This window comes from Falco rusticolus, chromosome 9 (genome assembly GCF_015220075.1).
Source record: "Falco rusticolus isolate bFalRus1 chromosome 9, bFalRus1.pri, whole genome shotgun sequence".
In the NCBI taxonomy this organism is placed as follows: domain Eukaryota; kingdom Metazoa; phylum Chordata; class Aves; order Falconiformes; family Falconidae; genus Falco; species Falco rusticolus.
The window spans coordinates 20179642-20193047 of NC_051195.1; the positions used below are offsets into that span (position 1 = coordinate 20179642).

General features: G+C 43.6%; 1 protein-coding gene across 13 annotated transcripts in view; it reads right to left on the minus strand.

Moving 5' to 3' along the window:
- The window catches only part of MICU1 (mitochondrial calcium uptake 1), a 105799-nt gene extending 93423 nt beyond the window's left edge, over positions 1-12376 (minus strand). Inside the window, exons 1-2 of one of the 13 annotated variants that reach the window (XM_037401264.1) lie at positions 12341-12376; positions 11150-11212 (exon numbers count right to left, since the gene is read on the minus strand). Coding sequence is in view for 5 of the 13 variants with exons in the window: in XM_037401258.1 (XP_037257155.1) it covers positions 9002-9018 (17 nt within the window). In the remaining 8 variants the exon portion in view is untranslated. The other 12 variants (XM_037401260.1, XM_037401263.1, XM_037401262.1 and 9 more) reach the window with 12 other exon arrangements.
- Positions 12377-13406: the final 1030 nt, after the last annotated feature.

The following is a 13406-nucleotide window of genomic DNA, read 5'->3' on the forward strand; positions in this document are numbered from 1 at the left end:
CAGCCTTAAAAAAAAATAAATTTGGAACAGAACAGTATAGAACTCCCAAGGCCAGCAAAAATGTTGGAAGTGGAAAGCACGGGAGCAGTGGCCCATTTTTTTGTTTTGTTCCCCATTCTTGCTGGTTTGCTCAAATACTCCCAGCCAGCAAATAACCACAGAATACAAAACTGAAGTCACATCTATTGGTTTTTATTTGTTTTTGCAACACAAGATGCCACCACACCATTCTGCTAAACCATTAACTTCCAACAATGAGAATCTTGGGACCATTTTGTGCAAACATATCTTACGTGTGTGGCGTGTTATCCCATTTCAGCTATAAAGAGTTGAATATATTACCGCCCTTTTCCGCTGATTAAAGCAACACACAGCTCAAGATTTCATAATGTGAACCAGTGATGTGAACTTAGGGAGGAGAAGAGAGAAAGAGGAAGGGAAGACGCACATAAAATATTCAGCAGCTAATTTTGAGTGCCAGAGCTCAATATCCTTTAAGGTGGTGGAGATGCATCTCAATACTTCACAGCACAACCAAGAAAGGTGGTGAGGGGAAGACAAGCACAGATAATGAAAAATCATTAGAAAATCCCTTATCAGTGATTTTTCATACAGATCTAAGGCTTTTGCATGGTCCTGGGACAAGGGAGATGGAATGAAGCACCAGCAGCCAATGGCAGGCTGGAACAGAAGTTGCAATACTGCTCTTGCTGTGTATGTCAAAGCCACAGGGTGCCTATGCCTTGCCACCCTGGTTTATGGGCAAATACTGCGAACTTTACTGCTCACAGCTACTGCATCTCAGCAGCATCCATTTTATATTCATCTGTGCACATACCAACCCCCAAATTTCCAGTGGGCATTCCCATTTTGTTTATTCCTTTAAAAATAAATAGGCTTAAAATTAAAGTTTGAATGGAACACAGCCAGTCAACGGCGCTTATTCTCCAGTCTTCTCCAGTTCTGAACAACAGAAGATTGTTATGAAAAACAGCTCTTATTTCAAATTTAAAGTTATTTTCCATCCTACACAAACCTGATGTTGCCATTTCATCTCCAGGGACTAACTTCTGTTTCATATGCAGAGAAAAATCTGCATTTTCTGTTTTCACCAAGAAGTAAATGTTGCCCTTACTTGGGTTCTGCATCCTAATTACAGCTTTATATGCATAAGATGCAATGGATAAGGGAAATCTTGCCACTATCACTTAATCAGCCAAAACAAAAGTCAAGCCCCACAGTGCTTACTTTTGAGCTTGATGAGATTTTTACAACATTTCAGATTGTTGGCTTTAGTACTGAATAAATGTTTGTCCTGTCTGAGCCCTAAGAAACACTATATCATCTGCTTTGTCCAAGTAATCTCCATCCTTGATGGTGGTGGAATGTTCACCCAGACAGCACTCTGTAACAATTGCCCAAGACAGCTGAAAGCAGGTGGTTCCCATAATAACCCTAAAATATAGAGTATCCTTATCTTGGAACAAAAACAAAAAAAGCACTTTGTAAGCTGAATTTTCCATGCTTTCCATCTGTGATTTTACAATCTCACTTCTTTTTTTTTTTTAATTCAAAAGCAGCATGATATTTGCTATGTTTCGTTAAAAGCTCCAGGCACGTAAGCCAAGATCACTTGAGAAAGCCGTGCTCACTTTTAAAAAGATTAAAAATAAGCACCTTGCCCAAACTGCAGCAATGAAAAGCTTAACACCACGATCTGCAGTAGAATAAGGAATAAAACTGAGATAAAGTATAAAACTCCCAAGAACAGATGTGATTACAGCTTATAATAACAATCTCAATTCTTGCAGGATTTAATGCAATAAATGATTATTTTATTTTCATTTATAGGATACAACAAAGTAGCTCAGAGGAAAAAAACCCCCACAATCTCCATAATACTGAAAATAAGGACCAAACATAAGTTACAATAATGTTCTAGCATTAGAGCTATAAGAAATCTGTAGATCATAATTTTGTTTCTAAGAGATAAGCCAGTAAGTTCTTCCTCAAAATAGCTCTACTTTCAGAGACTGACTTAACATCCTTAGACAAAAGAAAGAGTGGGGGCTTGTTTCCCTGAAAAGAATGACATATCTGCTTTTATTTATGCCACGAGACACAGGTATTGTTATTTTTTAAGCAGAAGAGTCAACCTACAGACCTCAGGATTTAAAAACAGAAGTTTTGATGACTGTCTGCTCCACCAAAACTCAATCCTCAGAGCCCAAGCATTCGAAAAAACTGAGCCACCCAACAAAAAAAAAAAACTCCACCTTACCCAAAACCCTCACCAGATGAGATGTGAGAGCCCATCCTGGTACCTGGCTCTCTTTGTCCACTTTGGCACCGTGTTTTTGTGCCCTGGCTCCGTGGTTTGAGCTGTGTTTCTGCACCAGCAGCTGCAGCAGCTCTCACAGCCATCAGGCAAGTGCTCAGGGCCCTGCTCTATGGGTACATGTAGCTGGCAAGATGCAACAGCATAGAGCTTGCTATATTTGTAATTTAGCATTAAACATGTTAGCGTCTTGAACATCCAGGAAACCCACAAAGCCATTAGGAAAGTACCACTTCCAATCTGACACACAACGGGCAAACTAAGGACATCCAGATCATGTTAAAAGAAATGCAAAAGTGTTTCAACAATTATATACATTCTGGCTTGATGTGGGTATTTTATTTCCCCAAACAATGATCTGCTGTCCGCTAACATGTTTTGCGAGGGAATTCAGACAAGCTCTCTCCTTCTCCCCCCTGCCATGTTCACAGCATTAAGACTCCTGCCCTGGACTTTTTCAGTTGAAGTACTGAGGCCTGAGCAACAGGCCCTGAGCCAAAGCTGACCTCTAGATGAACCTGACAAACAAATGTTTTTTTTATATATGTATATATTTGGTATCCAATCATTAGCAAAATATGCATGATCATTAGTTAAAGATGTAGCTTAGACAGAATATAATCATTCGCAAAGATATAGTGCATCCTTCCTTGCTTAGGGGCAGGTAGTCAAGGCTATGAAACCAGGTACGTGGCCTTGTTTGCAAACCAGTGGTTAAAATCAAGCTGCTAAGGAAGACTCCCTTGGTTCCTCCCTGAGCCCTGGACCAGGCTTCAGCGCGATCCAAGAGGAGAGCGAAACCAGATGCTTCGACATTGGACATTAGGTGAGCTTGTTTATTCAACAGTATAAAAGTTGGACCCTCTTACAGCAACTTTGGAGACCTCACCTACAAGTGGACGCACTGCGTAGCCAAATCCTTACTGTAGCAGGGGATCCCCAGCAACAGAGGATCTGGACGATGGTAATGTATTAAGGCAGTAGGTAATGTATCTTTCTTAACTATATTCTGTCATATGTAGTAATGATCAGGTGCATTACTTAGTCTTGCTTTATTCTTCCTGCATTATTTCACTTACTATTCTATTGCTTTAAATGTAAGTAAAGATAAACTCACTTCTTTAACTAGGTGTCTGTTCCCTTTGTGCTGACCCCATCTATTGACAAAACACCAGTGCACATAAGAATTAGCAGATCCCAGCTCTTGCATCCTTTTTCAGATACCAAAAGAACAAAAAGACTTGCTCGTGGTTTTCCAGCACCAGTATCTCAGCCCAGGAAAAGGAACTTCCGTTCACACTTGGGTAGCCCACAGCACTGAACTTCTTGTAGTCCTTTTGGGCAATCCAGAACAGCCTCAGTTTTTAGGATGAAACACACCTAAAGCAGGGGTTTTATGTCAAAGGTGGCCTCACAGTAGCACAAACATGTGAAAGGAGTAAGCTGATGGGTGTTTAATATTTCATCAGAGAAGGGTTCACAGGCACTTTTTATTTGAGCAATTTTACTAGGACATGGTAAGCCTGCACATCAGGGCAGAATGTAAATTGTAAATTTAAATGAAAAATACTGTTATGTAATATCTTCTCAAAACAGATTTGCATTTACGAGGCACTGCTTAGGCATATAGACTTCTGCAGGGACTGGCTGAGATGGAATCACTAAGAACTGAAAGAGCTTTCTGGAGCCGTGTGTTTATCAAAAAGCAAAGTCTGACATTGCCAGAGCAGACCAAGACACCCTGGCCCAGAAGCTGCTGTACGAAAATTCCTCACCTATTTCCACCTCAGCCCCTGACTGTCAGTTGTACCTCACCCTTGCTCACTGAAGCAGCAACTCCAGAAGGCATGGGGTGCCCTGAAGCAGGAAGGCAGCAGCAGTAAAGCATGGATCTCATCTCTCAGCTCTCCTGTCTCTGTCTTCTCAAGAGGATTATTGGGAAGAGGTGAAGGAAAAATTGCAATGGGAAGAACAGTATGACAAATAAATCCAATGGGAAGGAAAAGTCAAGACACAAGGGAAAGGTCAAAGCAATCAGGATAGGTGTTTTACCATCAACACTAATAGAGATGCTTAAAATCATATGAGATACAGAAACCGTGTGTGTGTATGTGAACCTCTTAGCATCAAAGCTGCTTCCACCAAAATTAAGATATTAATTTTGACCTCTCCTCCCTCCAGTTCTCTGTACTTTGTTTAGAAAATGGTACCAGCAATAGCTATTTGTACAAGGGTGATTTGTACAAAGGGTGCCCCAGAGGTGGATTCCAGCTACCAAGATGTCTGGATCCACTCCTTGCCCCATCACCAAGAAAGACTAAACCACTCCTGCTCTTTTCCCCTCCAGAAACTCTAAATTTTCACCTTATCCAGTGCAATTTCAGATAAAGGATTACTCACATTACTGAAGTTATTAGCTTACCGAGACGCATAAATCAGTTTTGAAAATGCAAATGATATCCAGCAGCGAAAGTAATTTCTTCTCAGGTATGAGATAGGGCAATATTTGATCACATTAATTTCACTAGAGAGGGAAACCACATTTGTTTCAGAGCATGATTTAAATTGATGAAAAGTCCACAATGCATCAATCGATAACACACTGCCAGGTCTTTAGAAGAAACCTAAGCCATAGCCTGGCAATTTCTTTTTAACTGTCATTGCAGTAAGGGTTCATCTTTTCCTAAAATCCTCCACCCTGAAAATGCACATTTCCCAATGCTACAGCTCGGTAACTACACCATCGCTTGTCCTCCCCTTGGGGACAATCAATGCCATCCCTCAAATAGCCAGATTTAGTATTAAACTTCATTCTGCTCTGAATGCAGCTGCTATTAAAGCCATACTATTGCATTTCATAACATGTCTTAAAATTCAGTCTAATATTGCACTACCAACACGTTTTGGCATTCTGAAATCACCTCACCGTTAATGTGGCTTATTGAGTGTAACAATTTACCAGGATGATACACATTAAGACTCTATTATACCATCCTCACCTCACAAGTTATTTTATTCTGCCAAATTGATCATTTAGCATAAGACAAAATGAAAATAAAACAGCAAACCCATGACTAGTTGGAATCCAACTTGTTAAACTACCACTTATAGGCACAGGTGGTATTCTCAATTTAATGTATACATCCTTACTATTAACTATATTTAAATTAAGGAAAATGCAGGTTTCTCTGTCACTACCAGTTCCTCTAATTCCTCCCCTATTTTTAAGCTCCACATACCCACACCTGGGCTCTCACTGCTTGAAAACTAATCTTCTATCTCAGGATGATCTGCATTTCCTAGCAAATACTATACAGAAGAAATAACCATCTCTCCTTGGGCTGTACAAGTCACCCATGCCAATTTCTACTAAATCTGCTTCCACAGGAGCATCACCTTAGACTGCAGCAATCTGGCCAGAGAACAGTCACAAACCCCCAACACAGCTGTGCAGAGAACCTAGATTAAAACTGACAAGACTGAAAATAATTTTATTGATCTTCAGTGCCAAGTAGAGAAGACACTGTATTGTGGTGACACACACAAGACTTTTGATTTAGCTTTAATAAAGCATTATTAGTAATTGCAACTGGATTATTTATAAGGGTGTAGGTCAGCAGCTAGCTTCGTCTTGATCTCCCCTTGAAAGGGAGACAGGAGTGTCTACTCACTAGGGAAAAATCTTTTCCTATGTGCCTTTGAACATTTAAAGTATACTTAAGATAAAGACTTTGGTGCCATCTAAAATGGCAGAAGAGACACCAGATGGCAAGCTCAACAGCAACCCCAAATCTAACTTGCTAGCTGAGTCATTAGAGGACTTGCGAGTGGATGCAGCCAGCAGGAATTGCAGCTTTTGAGAAACAAATAAAAAATATCAGTTTACCCAAACAAAGTAACTGTGTTACCATCTGTTGCAGCAGCACTGCAAATAGCACCTTCAGCACGGTCAAAATATTAGCTTGCTCTTTCAGTCAGTTTCCAGCAATGCACAGTAGGTTTTTAAGGAGCAACTACAATCTTCCACAGAAATCAATGCCAGAAGTTGCTTTTTCCTGGTTAAAGTTTTCCTTTCCCCCAAAATGCAGCCTATTCCTTGGGCTCTTCCACCTAGAAACCATTACAGTAAACCTCAGCATTAACAAGCTCCCTACTACCATCTCCATAGGAGCCAGAGGTAACTAGTAGAGCTGCAAAACCAAAAACAAAATAAAAAAAAAACCACTTCTCACCCCCTATTAAGGATAATGACCCTGTTTCATGAGCTACTTCCACCTTAATCAGTTCAATGTGAAATCTTCTTTTTCCAAGCACTATTCCTAAATACTCAGGCTGTGTGGCAAACCTGCCACATAGGCAGGCACACCAGAGCAAAGACATTTTTGCAGGAGGAAAAAAACGACACTGATTCAAGGAGCAAAGGTTTGTCAAGAGAACTATTGGCAGAGGGGTAGAAACATAATACTTCTGCCTTTTTCTGTAGAAAGTCACAGCCAGCAGGAATAAGGCTTGGTTGCTTAATGACCCGAGTGATTTAACTTGACTTGCACAATCTGTGTCGATGGGATGTGATTTTCCTGATAATTCCTAACTTTTGCACCAAATAGAAAAACCCTCCTTGAAGCTCCTGCCTTTTCTCCAGCCAACGGCCACCTAACTGCATGTACCTTACCATAACAAACAAACAAGAATATCTCAGAACAGTTAAAAGTAGGTTTAAGAAGTGTTTATGGCTTACTTGGTTCCAAGCTGGTGCTAATTCTTAATAAACATGTGTTTCACAAGAAAATACTGCTGAAAGAAAAATGTAAGTAGTTTGAAGAAAAAGCAAAAGCCTCACTAGGCTGTGAAGGTGACAATTCAACAGGCTTGAGTTATCTGCAGACAAACGTACAGCTCTAGAAAAAGACATTTCATTTTGGAGGTATGACAGGCAGCAGATCATCCCAGAATTTGACACTGAAGTCTGTACCTCTTTTCCTCTCAGACAAGGAGGAGAAAGACTTGTGAACCCACTGAGAACTTGAATTTGAATATCACCATATGGTCATTTCTTCCTTTCCCATTCTCTCTTTTAAACAGAAACATCACCTACCTCAGCAATAGCCACTTGCTTCTTTAGAAAACGCCTCTCCTGCCCAAAAAGTCACACTTTGGTGGCACACATCCAAAGAAATTTTAAATAAAAATCTACCGAAACAAACAAAAAAGTGACAGCATCTGCATTTCACCTACCAGATGGCAATTTCTTCTGAATTCCAGAGAAGGGCACTGGTTCCCCCCAGAAAAATGAAAAGTAAGTCTGAACTCCTGCAGCTGCTTTTCCAGAAACGCCTTATTGGATTAGCTTGAATTTCAGACAGAAAAAAAAAAAAAAAAAAGAATACAGATAATCCTGGCTAGTGCCTTATGCTTTTAGAACATGACCTGAGGAGCTCACTTTCAGCTTGAAAACGCTGGCAACAAATACTTGGCTCCACCCAAGGTGGCCAGACAGATAGCACACTGCCTGCTCACACACTTATCTGGAGCAAAGGCCCCACCAAGCAGCGGACCCGATGAGTCACAGTGCCTGGCCACTACCACACACCACTTCTCTCCCTGCAGCCATGAAACCTAGACAGATAATCGGAGGACGGAGGAGTTTTACTTTGCAGTCCACCAAAACTTCAGCCAACAAGAAAAAATAGGGATCATCTTCATGGAAACAGCAAGCCATAGTTACAGACTGTAAGAAGAGATGTAGAGAAACACCGCCACATATCAGTGCTTTTAGGGTTTAAATTAATGGGGTGGGGGGATGGGGACACGACTGGAATTCCTGGGCAACTCTAATATACTGCAAGCAAACCTGGTGCACACACACAGAGCATCTAACACAGTGACAATCCTCTTGTAGTCTTTAACACTGACTGGCATAAGGCAGAGATCAATTCTTGCAGATCTTGTGTTTGTATCGTAGCTAAGATTTCAGTGAAAAAAATAGAACTAGTCTTCTAGCTCTTGAAGCAAAAATGCCAGAAACAGAAGTTTGCATCAAATGACAACACAGATGTTGAATTGGTGGTACATAATGCAACTAGTCTATACAGATACTGGGTCTGATTGTGATGTTGCCATAGACCAGATTTGTCTGCATCACAGATTGACATACTACAAATATTGTAAAGCTACACGCATTCACAGGTCTCATGTTTCAAGCACAGGTCAGCTGCAGCATTGCTCATCTCAAACCAGGATCATCTTTCTCGCGGTCCACATGAGAATCTTGGGTTTCACTTCAAAGGGCTATAAACTCTAAGAGAAAAAACTAAGAATCTGAGCTTGAGAGACCCTGGAGACTTAAATGAACCCCACCCCCCCACAACCCAGAGAAGGCAGCTTTTTTCTATTTTAAAAACACAACCTGGAAACGGTTACTTTAAGCTAGTGATTTGTTTTGTCAAGGAAGGGTCACAAGTTGTAGGGACAGAAAGGAAACCCTGTAACAAATCAAAGGCTGTTTATGCAAAGCATTTAAGGCCACACATTCACAGCTATTATAAATCAGCACAAGCAGCTGGCCTGCCCCCACCTGTGCATTCCCACCTTGTGCCAGCCCCAACACAAAACTCCAAGTTAAAAGGATCAGCACTTTGGTCTGCTCTGCCTTCTCATACCCACATCCACAGTAGTGTCATCCAAGACAAAAGGATCTCTTCACACAGTAGTACTTCCAGCTCTGAGCAATGGTGGGACAGCAATTAAAAGCTGCTCTTGACAGAGGTTAAATCCAGAATGCATGAAAGGAAACTTTATGGCAGGTTTCTGGGGGAGGAGGCGGAGTCACTGCACTCACAGACAAGGTAGCAAACAAAGATAACCCAGAATTTACTAGCCAAGGACTTTCGGCTAATACTACAGTGCCGCAGTATAACAATGCATGATATGAACGGTCAAGCTGTCCATTTTTTCTGTTTGATAGTATCTTAAATCTTTCACTAACGGGCAAGCCTGCCAGACTTTTGGATATGTGATTAGGCAGATAAAGTGCAATTCAGACTCTACTGTGAGTCCTTGCATTTCTTAATAAAAGTGCCAGCTGCCTCACCTTAAAGATACATAGCCATCCCCCCATCAAGAGGCAGCCATGCCATTTGCAACAAACCTTTCTTAAAACCATTGTAAAAAAAAGATGCAATACCATTCTTCTCAAAGGCCCTGGCTAACGTTTGCTACTGAAGAATCCCAAACAGCATCATGCCACCAAAAGTCTATCTACATGAGGACACATTTTTGCTAACACCCCTGCAACATCCCAGCAGAAAGACACAGCATTTGGAAAATTAACTTTTTTTTTTATTGCTATACACAAGCATCCTCAGCTCTACTGTATTGAGCTGTGTTAAAATACAGTGGACCAGTAAAACCACTGCAAACTCACGCAGTATAAAAAAAAGTATTTACATATCCCAGCTCAGTCCATTTCAAGAAGCGTTAACGCAAGTGGAATGACATCCAACAACATTTTTTTGTATAATAAACCTCATATGATCTCTACAGAACTTACTTTACTCAAGAAATGCAAAAGTAGTTGTTACCACATTCTAGATCTAAACATAGCTGATGGTTGCCTCAAATATCACCTGACAAACGTAATGCTTATAGGATAGTGCTCCAAAGCCTTCCTGAGACTTGAGAGGATGCAAGTCTTGCAGTTTGCTCTGTTAAATTGCCTAAGGACAACAATACAATCTCTCCTCTCAAAACACCACCTGCTTACCCAGCGTTACACCACTGACTTCTCAGCCCAAGATGCACAACAGGAACATATACAGTGAAGTTACACAAAGACTAATGAGATGCAGCGAGCTCCAGAGCGCCCCCATAGACAGACATTAATGATGTAGGCAAGGCACACCATTCTTTTTCCTCCAGAGCACGAAATTCCAAATTCTTCAGTTCAGGAAGCGTAAATATCAAAAAAGTTTCTGCAGAAAATGGGTCATTTGGACAACAAGCTGTTTTCACAAGTATACAAACAAAGGTTACATGGGCTTAAGATACACTGTTGAATATAGGCATTATACCCTTGCCAACATACTACTGAATACCAGAAAGTTTAAGGGGACGGTTATCAGCCACAGGACCCTCCATGGCAGTAGCTATATTGGCTGAAGAAGCTGCTGCCTGAAACTGGTGGCCAACACAACCCCCTGCAGAGTCACAGAGAAGCAGGCCATGATGACACTAGAACACATTTCCCTTGCACCCCTGGGCTGGCCAAGCAACGTGATGCTCCAGGTGGACAAACGCACAAAGTTTAAGCGTCTTTAGTTACGTTTTGGTTGTTTGGTTTGTTTTTTGTTTTAAGTTAAGATACCTCCCGATGTTCACATACATTTTTACTGAGTGCACAGAAATAGTGAATAGGATTGTTTTCTTTAGTGTGTTGTTTCCCATCCACCCCCCATGTTTTATCAATGTGACATAACTGATGTTGGGTTGACAGGAAGCTCTAGGCAGCAAACTTCTTTCACAGCTTGCTCCCATGCCTGCTTCACTCCTTCTTCCAAACCACACAGCACTGCCCGTGGTATTCCAACAGAAAAGTCAGCACAACTTTGCACATTGCAAAAAGACAAGGTGTTTTCCTACAGCTTTAGGAAAAATCTTGGGTGAACACTTTCAGAACAATTCCAAACAGGGCAAATTTAAGGGTAAGTATCAGCCAGATGATTAATTCAGTTAAAAGTACCTGAGAGCAAAGCCACAACATGCTATGAGTCGTGTAACATCCTCACCTGTAGTGCGAGTGTACTTGCTCCCTACCTGCGGGTCAAGTGGTCATGAAGCACCCAGGGAATAATTTTTTAGTGGTTGCAGAGCTGTGTTCTAAAAACAAGAAACAAACACAATAAAGATTATAACTCTCTGCTGCCAGCAACATGCTGCACACTATTTCTCTCCAGGCAGTCATGCTCTGCAATTCTGTGCTCTCACATACGCATCTCAGACTGCCTGCCACATAAAGTCAGGAGGAGAAAAACGGTCACACAGCTGATTAAAACAAAAAAGCAGCCAGGCCTTTACTTTAACTGCAGTCCAAGACGGCACTCGGGGTTTCTAGAGGAGAAAGCCTCAAAAAAATCCTGCCTTGTCTGACCTGCCCACCCCAAGTCAACAGACCCCACTAAACAGATTTATCAGCTTTCCCAGGCAGCTCATTAAACTAAAGGCAAATAGGTAATACACGAATCATGTCACAATAAATATCAGGCCCTTCTATACTTTCAGCAGTTTATTAACCCAAATTAACCCTAAAGGTTTTTCCAAAGACAAACTGCACATCAAACACAGTCTGGCCGCCCAGTGAAGTTAAAGCTGTTTAACAACCCGCTATTAGGAAGAGTTGCTTTGACATGAGCTATAACGCACAGCAATAACTCGCACAGCCTCGGCAACACGGCGCGCAACCCCCTACAGCAACAACACAAGTCAACCAAAACCAGGGAGCTGAGGCCCAACTTCTGGAACCGCCCGAGTGCTCCCCAAAGCCCCCGGCGGCCCCACCGACCCAGATGCGCCGAGGGGACCCAGCGTCTTTCCCAGCCAGAAAAGCTAAGTGCTGGAACGGAGGCACAGACCCTAAGGTTTATTCCATAGGGAAGAAACCATGGTATCACTGCAGGGCCCCGGGGGACTGGGGAGCCACAGCACGTCACGCCGAGACCCTGGCACCCGGAAAGCCCGCCTTCCCCGGGCAGCGGCTCTCCTCAGCTCACAGGCCCCGGCCCCTCTGCCCCGGGCCTGGGCCCCTCCCCAGCCCGTTTCACGGTAAGCACCCGCCTACGTGCCCCCAAGCCCGCTCCCGCCAGGACACGGTGAAGGGAAGGGAGGGGAGGGCCAGGCGGAACGGAGGCGCCGTACCCCGCCGCCGGCTGCTGGGGAGCGGGTAGGGAACCCCCATCGCGGCCGGCCCGCCCGGCCCGCCCGCGCTCACCTCGGCCCGCCCGCGCTCACCTCGGCCCGGCCGCCCGTCCCGCCGCCCCGCCCACCACGCAGCCCCGCCCACCACGCAGCCCCGCCCACCAGGGCCGCGCTTCCGCGGGCGGTGGCAGCCGAGAGGGGCGGGGCCTCTGTGGCGCCCGGGGGACGCGTGAGGACCGAAGGGCGGGAACCGGGGTGTGAGGGGAGTCTATAGATGTCCGGGAGGGCCGGTGTGTAAGGGCTCAGGGGCTTATATACAGGTCTTGAGAGCGCTCTGTGTAGGGGCTTGGGGATTGTGTGGCTTCTGAAATACTTGTGTGTACTCTGTGAGGGGTGTTTGTATAGGTCTTGTGTATAGGGCTGGGGGGGCTTGTGTGTAGGGCCTGAAAGACCTGGATGCAGGGTCCTACAGGGGCTTGTATGTGTAAGTTCTGAAAAGCCTGTATATAGGATCTCAGGGGCCCATATACATATATATATAGGTCTTGAGAGGCTTGTGCATATAGTATGAGGAGCATATAGGTCCTGGAGGACTTGTATGTAGGGTTTGAGGGTCTCGTATATAGGTCCTGAAATGGGTTTCAGAGGTGTGTATAGAAAGAGTCTGAGCAACTTGTATAAACAGGGCCCGAAAGGGCCTATATACAGGGTTTGAGGGGTCTATATGCAGGGTCTGAGATACCTATGTGTAGGTTTAAGGCACCAGTGTAAAATGCCTAATGCAGCTGCCTATAGGGTCTGCGTGGGCTGCAAGGCCTTGGCCATTTCTGCCATGCCCTACTGGATCTCCCCAGTTTTATTTCTGTGATAGGTAACTCCCCCGCTCTGGGCAAGCGCTTCAGGTGCCAGAGGGGCAGCCTGTTCCCCCTGCCCATCCCTGGCGCAGGCCCAGGGGGTGCTCTCAGCATGGGGAAATGCTCTGAGGCATCTGCAAATGCAGCACGAGAAGAAGGGAGCTCTCCCATCACCACAGAAACGCAGAAAACTTCATTTTTCAGGTATGATCATCTAAACTGCAAGTTCTTTGCTAGTACATGAACTGAACTGATTTCTCTCGTTGTTGTTGTGTCCCGTCCCCCCCTGCCCCAGTGTATCTGGT